At 47.1% G+C, this 7,257-nt stretch overlaps 1 protein-coding gene across 4 annotated transcripts; it reads left to right on the plus strand.

Annotated features, from left to right (window-relative positions):
• The first annotated feature begins 1,707 nt into the window (after window positions 1–1,707).
• Window positions 1,708–5,984, plus strand: LOC111157843 (DAZ associated protein 2). Of its 4 annotated transcripts, XM_022519529.1 has the most exons (5): window positions 1,906–2,005; window positions 3,028–3,146; window positions 3,552–3,610; window positions 3,677–3,797; window positions 4,548–5,984. In XM_022519529.1, exons 1-5 carry the CDS (start codon window positions 1,993–1,995, stop codon window positions 4,674–4,676), a joined length of 441 nt encoding a protein of 146 aa, XP_022375237.1. In that variant the 5' UTR covers window positions 1,906–1,992; the 3' UTR covers window positions 4,677–5,984. The 4 variants fall into 4 exon arrangements, with proteins under 4 accessions (XP_022375236.1, XP_022375239.1, XP_022375237.1 ...); XM_022519528.1 differs by having other exon boundaries at window positions 1,708–2,005; window positions 3,552–3,797; XM_022519530.1 differs by lacking the exon at window positions 3,552–3,610 and having other exon boundaries at window positions 1,907–2,005; window positions 3,648–3,797.
• The last annotated feature ends 1,273 nt before the right edge of the window (window positions 5,985–7,257 follow it).

Genomic DNA, 7,257 nt, shown 5'->3' on the forward strand with positions numbered 1-7,257 from the left:
AGTCAGTTGGTGACTGAATGAGAATAAGAACTAGTACCTTGGGGTGTCTGGGTGGCTCAGTGGGTTAAGCCTCTTTCTTTGGCTCAGGTTATGATCTCAGGGTCCTGGGATCAAGCCCCACGATCGATCGATCGAGCTCTCTGCTCAGTGGGGAGCCTGCTTCCCCCTTTCCCTCTCTGCCTGCCTCTTTGCCTACTTGTGATTTCTTTCTCTGTCAAATAAATAAAATCTTAAAAACAAAACAAAACAAAAAACTAGTACCTTGATTCAGTGGCCCCCTCAACACTCTCATTGACACAGACTGCTTTAGTCAACACAATTTTAGAGTCCCCAAGGGCCACAGAGAGAAATAAGGAACTAAAACCTTTCCTAGGTTCAGTCCTTTTTTTTTCTGAAGCCTTGAGCATAGGATGCAGGTTAGGACAGATTAGTGACTTCTCCAGTTTCAGGCTTTGGGGTGGAATCAATTTATGACCTAATTTGGAAAAGTTAGGATACAGGGAAAATTTGTCTTATCTGACCTTCAAGGATTTATTCGCTCCTTTACTGACCAATTACTGATTGCAAACTTCATGCTAGGAAAAGTACAGGGCTCTGGAGATAGAAGTCTACTAAAAAACAGTGTTTTTCAAGCTGTGGGTGTTGACTTGTTAGTGGGATGAGAAACCACAACCAGATTTGAAACAAAACAAAACAAAACAAAACCCAACCAAACACGAGAATCGAAATCGGAAATACTATGGTGCACTGTACACAGAAGGATAAGGTCAAAAATTTTTGTTACAAATGTGTGTGTGTGGTGGGTCATGATTTAAAGCGCAGCATTGTGGACTGTGGTCAAAAAAGTTTGCAAGCCCCCCCGCACTAGAAGGTGAACTTCAAGAGAGCAAGGGCTTTGTTTTGTTTTAGAACAGTGCTTGGCGTCTGTATTTTACAAATAAGATGAAAGAGAGAATGTTTAACACTATACTGCCTTCGAGAAGATTAGAGTCAGACATACAGGAAAAGGCAAATGTTATAGGCTTTTCAATACTAGTATTAGTCTGAACCATATTAAAAATGTCTTGTTCAGTTCCATCTCTGTACTTGCACACAGGAGGCATATTTTAAAATGAAGGATGTAAGGAAAACCTTAATTGCTGCCCTCAAGGATGGCATCTCTGCCCTTAAGGACAATTAGGGGGTTAGGGGCGAAACGAAAACAGAGAAAATATACACAAGGCACCACACAGGTCACCTGCAACAAGGGCGAAAGGAAAGGCAGGGCCACAAGCACTCCCTGGGTACCGCGAGTGTGCCGGTTTCAGCGCTAGCCGCTTGGAGGACACAAGCACAGCAGGTCCTGCCTTTTGCGAAGAAAGACAGCGACACAAGTAGTCAGGACTGCCTGTCGGTGGAACGGACAAGGCAGCGAAGATTCCACTGATGATCGACACTGGATAGCCGGACTGGCAAAATAAATCTGGACGGACCTGAGGCTTAAGTCGGACCTCGCAGGAGGGAAACTGCGCGACAGGTCAAGGTCTGGGGAGCGTATTTTAGGCAGTTAGAGAAGTAATCAGAAATCCCCGCTCCTTGGGGAAAGGCTGTCAAGGTGAGGTGACCTTGAGTTGCGGCGCGTAGGAGGAAAAAGGTTCCGGGGAATAGTTGAATGGTTCTGCCTCCAAGCGCCCAAGAGAGAAAAAAACCCCTGTCTTGACACAATACCTGTATATGGTTTTCTTCCCGTCGTGGGACGCGGGTGGGGGGGGGGTTGGTAGACAAGGCCCAAGGGGCGGGGCCAACGCGCGCGAGTAGGCGGGACCACGCGAGCCCTCCCTCTAGCTACTGGAGGCCGGGCAAAGGGGCGGGGTTTCCGGCGGTAGCGGCTCTCGGGCGTCGGGTGACGCTAGGAGGACGAATCGTCACGTGACACGGAAGTGACTACGAACAGGAAGAGGACGAAAAAAATAACCGTCCGCGACGCCGAGCCGAACCGGACCAGCAGCCACCATGAACAGCAAAGGCAAGGACGCGGGGCGGCTGGGGCCGTCGGGGGGAATAGTGCTAGCCTGGAGCGAGTGGGCCTGGAGCCCAGGGTCGCGAAGCGCCAGGCTCAGGGCGAGCTGCGCCTCGCTCCTGGGCCAGCTGCAGTCCCGGGGACTGCGCCAGACGCCTTCGTCATCCCCGAACTACGGCTACTCGCTCCTTCCCGGCCCTTTTCTCCTTAAACTCTGTGGCGCAGTTTGGAGCTGCGGGCTCGGCTGGAGGGTGGGGGGGTGGAAAAGGCTTGTCATGATGGGCATCTGCAGAAGCAAATGGGGAGCTAGAGCAGGGATTCGGGTAGGCCAATAGCGAGCCGGCGGAGGCGGGGCGCCGCGCTCCGGAACCTGAGGCTGGCGTTCGGGCTTAACTAGTGAAGTGCCGGCGCTGGTGGGCGGGCCGGGGGCCAGAAGGGTCTCTCTCGCGTTTCCTCCAATGGCCGCGCCAAGTTCTCCCGGTTCCTGTGATTGTACTAGTGTTTGGCAGAGCACGAGTCTCAGCTGGTTCTCAGGACATTTTCTTTATCTTCTCTCGAGTCTGCAGGTTCACTTCCACCACTCATTTTATTTGGAAGTCGACCTTGAGCAGGAATCTATGGGGCAAATAATCGTAACTACTGTGACTCAACTAAGTCTTGGGCAGTTACAGCCAGGCTTGTGAAGACCACCCAGGGCAGAGGCAGGATGTATCTACCGTTGGTACATTGTCAGGAATGGGTGCCCAGACCTACCATGCATGGATGGAGAAACTTGGGTCCAGGCTATTACCTTACACCAGTATGCTAATGGAAAGAGCTCCCTTTCTGTCCAGTTAGAATCCAACATCTTCGGGCATAAGTGGGGATAAAGGAGCAAAGAGAATGCTTATTTTCTTGGCCCCAGAAATCGGGCCCTCCAGAGCAGTCAGTTTCCAAATGGGCTTGCTGTCACTAGGTTAGCTACCCAGTATGTTCCATTCTGGTGGCTCTGTATGGTAGGCGATGTGCATTTTTGTCTTATCTTCCAGGTCAATATCCAACGCAGCCAACCTACCCTGTGCAGCCTCCTGGGAATCCCGTGTACCCTCAGACCTTGCATCTTCCTCAGGCTCCACCCTATACTGATGCTCCACCTGCCTACTCCGAGGTGCTTCCAGTTTACTAGACTTGAACTTGGATCACATTTTCAGCCCTTAGTTGAATCTGTCCCCACATTTTTATTTACTCTCCACAAAGAGGAGAGCGTGCTCACATGACTAATCTGAAACACTGTGTACTTCAGCAATTTCTGTCGGGGTTGATAATGCATTCTCTGATTATTTTAGGTTTTCTGGCATAGGCTGAGGTGAAGAAGATGAGTTTGCGTTCCTTGAGCCTAACATTAGCTATAGCAGGAAGTGACCCAGGAGAATATCGAGTGGTAGTGGAAAGGCAGTTTGTGGAACTCAACGGTGTAATCTGCATAAGGAGAGTTAAGAATGGACTCAGGAAAGGGATCTAAAATTGGAATGTCTTAAAAGTAACCTGTTCCCTTCTCTTCTACCTCTTCTAGCTCTATCGTCCAAGCTTCGTGCACCCCGGGGCCGCCACAGTCCCCACCATGTCTGCTGCATTTCCTGGCGCCTCACTGTATCTTCCCATGGCCCAGTCTGTGGCTGTTGGACCTTTAGGTTCCACAATCCCTATGGCTTATTACCCAGTTGGTCCAATCTATCCACCTGGTTCAGCCGTGCTGGTGGAAGGAGGGTATGATGCAGGTGCCAGATTTGGAGCTGGGGCTACTGCTGGCAACATTCCTGTGAGTATGACCTTACCGGAAACACTCAGCTCTTGTGTATTTTCACTTCCCGGAAGAGATTATGTAGTCATCCTTTCACTGTCCCTGGGTAACAGCTGCTGTGGTATTGGTGTAACACTGATACCCAGTAGTCAGGCAGAAAGCAAGTTGAGAGGGGGCAGGAGATCTGTGGCAAGTCAGCAGCATCTGGCACATTCCCTGGGGTCTGAGTTAACCAGATTCCTTTGTTTTCCTATCTTAGGAGTCTTGCCTGCTGCCTTTTCAGTGTCAGTTTGGTACTGGTCTAGGAATCCTTATTTATTCCACGAGCATTTAAAGCATTGACTTCACTTGTGCCATCAGCATGGCATTCCGTCAGGAAACATGATCATTAAATGGAGAAAAGCACAATCCTTATGAAGTAGCGTTTGGAGAGATACTAGAGATTTTAGTTCTGTTTTCCTGCTTAGTTCCCCCATGTATAAGATTTGGAGCCCAAAGGGTCCTTGCTAGGGCCATCTGCTCAAAACCGTATACCTGAAATGAGATGAGAATGCCTTTGAATGAGTGGTAGGCCCTCTCTTTCCTGTTTGTATCTTTGGGTTCACAGAGAATACAGACCTGCTTTACAACCCAAATTGGTGGCAGAACTAGCTTAACAATGCGATTGGTGAGCACACTGCCATCTTCCTGATGGATCGTGTTGTCCCCGTGTCCACTTCCCTTGTCTCAGCTGCACTATGCCCAGTCAACCTTGTCTTTTCCTTTCAGCCTCCACCCCCTGGATGCCCTCCCAACGCCGCTCAGCTTGCAGTCATGCAGGGAGCCAATGTCCTCGTAACTCAGCAGAAGGGAAACTTCTTCATGGGTGGCTCAGATGGTGGCTACACCATCTGGTGAAGAACTAAGGCCACCTCCGTGCCGGGAAAGACATCACATACCTTAAGCACTTCTCACAAAGTAACTGCTTTAGTCATATTAACCTGAAGTTGCAGTTTAGACACATGTTGTTGGGGTGTCTTTCTGGTGCCCAAACTTTCAGGCACTTTTCAAACTTAATAAGGAACCATGTTATGGTAGCAGTACCTCCTTAAAGCATTTTGAGGTAGGGGAGGCATCCATTCATAAAATGAATGTGGGTAAAGCAGCCCTGAGGATCTTCCTTTAATTCCTCTGGAGTACTACTGTACCATACTGGTCTTCGCTCTTAGTAATAAAACATCAAATTAGGTTTGGAGGGAACTTTGATCTTCCTAAGAATTAAAGTTGCCAAATTATTCTGATTGGTCTTTAATCTCCTTTAAGTCTTTGATTTCTATTACTTGTTATAAATGAAATGCATTAGTTGTCTGCCTTTCCCTCCTTTGCCCCATGGCCCACCCTCACCCCTAGTCTTCCAGTTCCTTCCCGCCAATCTCCATTGAATCAATGGTGCAGGACAGAAAGCCAGTCAGACTAACTTCCTTCTCTCCTTGCACTTGTCCCCACTTGCCATCTTTTAACTAGTCTTTTACAAGGATCCTCTCAAACCCCCTCTGTGCCCCAAGCACAGGCCCCATTACTTCTGCTTTTGCATCTCCTCAGGCAAAAGTGAAGGGTGCCCCTCGGACCCTCCTTACAGGTTGTTTCTTTGTCTGTGAACCAAACTCCAATTTGCTTCGGTGCCAGAAAAACAGAGCTCTATTTGAACCAAGGGTATCAATGCAAACTATAAACAGGTTTGTTTAAAAATGTGGGGGCAAGGAGGAGGATGCATTTCAAAAGCCTGATGACATTAGAGCCTAATTAGGGGAAGTTTTCCCACCCAAAAACTGGTTACCGTTCATTGTCAGAGTATCTCATGTAGGCCTTCATGGCTCCCGAGAATTCCTCAGCCGGTTTAATGGGGTCATATTATGAGTCCCTCACTACAAAATGACTTGAGTCCAGTAAAATCTCATTAGGGTTAAGAATATTTCAGGGATCCTTAATATTTTGATTTTTGTTTTCTGAAATTGGATTTTATTTTATTTATAATTTCAGTTCATCTAAATTTTGTGTTCTGTCCATGTGATGTTTGACTGTACCATTGACTGTTATGGAAGTTCAGCGTTGTATGTCTCTCTCTACACTGTGGTGCACTTAACTTGTGGATTTTTTATACTAAAAATGTAGAATAAAGACTATTTTGAAGATTTGAATAAAGTGATGAAGTTGCATTACACCTCACTTTAAGGATTCTTTGCTCAACTCGTTCTTAGATTTTTTTCTCCACATATATCTTATGTCCCACCCAGAATTCAGATGGGTCCTGCTGTCATTCTGGGGTTTTGTTTTGTTTTTTTTAAATGAAGCCTTTGGAATAAATTGAGGAGTACAAGGCCAAGACTTGACTATTTTCATGAGTCCCATTCTAGAGGTTTTACTTTTCTTCATTTTATTTCCTAAGCCCTTTCAGATCCTTAAAGCCTATTATGCCAGAGGTAGTCAGAACATAAACTTAGAAATAAGGGGACTGATTCTCCTAACTTGCTCTAGAATTTGACTTGAGAAAAATGTTTTAGTATGACAGTCTGTAAGTTCAAGGCGACCTTCAGTTTCTCCAAAGTTCTGTGTGGGGAAATAATGAAAACTAGAATTGTCAAAATTGATTCTTCACCTCTTGGGTCTTGGGAGGAATTGAGGTTGGACAATGGAGCAATGCAGTTAAGACCTCAAAGGAGATTTAACTTAATTTCCAAGTAAAACAGTATTTGGGGAGCTATGATTTCTATCAAAACATTGTGTCTTTTAAACACATACCATTTGGGGACTAAGTTAGATCCAAGAAGCTTCTCTGGGCTTGATTCAAAGGACACTGGTGGGAAGAATGGTAGGGAGATTGTTCCTGGTTCCCTCTGTGTATACAAAAGGGGTCTGGGAAGGGGCATCTGGGTGACTCAGGTCGATTGAGCATCTGCCTTCAGCTCAGGTCATGATCTCAGGGTCCTGGGATGGAGTATCGAGTTGGGATTCCTGCTCAGTGGGAAACTTGCTGCTCTCTTCCTCCACCCCTCTCCACCTCACTCATGCTTTCTCTTGAGCAGAGTCTCAAATAAATAAATCTTAAAAAAAAAAAAAAAAAAAAAAAGAATGGGTCTGGGAAATTCTGGTTTTTGCCAGGATGGAAGGTAAAACCATTTCCTCTCCCAGGGTATGTTTCTAATGACACTCCCCGGAACAAGCTTCCCACGACCATCTTTGTTTCAAACTCCTGAGATTGTTGTGGGAACTTGTGAAACTCCCCTAGGGTTCTTTCTGTTGGGGAGAGAACATATCCAAATGAATTAAATAAACAAAAGAAACTGTCGGGACGCCTGGGTGGCTCAGTTGGTTGGGCAGCTGCCTTCGGCTCAGGTCATGATCCCAGCGTCCTGGGATCGAGTCCCACATCGGGCTCCTTGCTCGTCAGGGAACCTGCTTCTCCCTCTGCCTCTGCCTGCCATTCTGTCTGCCTTTGCTC

The sequence above is a fragment of the Enhydra lutris genome, unplaced genomic scaffold (genome assembly GCF_002288905.1).
Source record: "Enhydra lutris kenyoni isolate GAN:26980312 unplaced genomic scaffold, ASM228890v2 scaffoldscaffold56, whole genome shotgun sequence".
Lineage (NCBI taxonomy): Eukaryota > Metazoa > Chordata > Mammalia > Carnivora > Mustelidae > Enhydra > Enhydra lutris.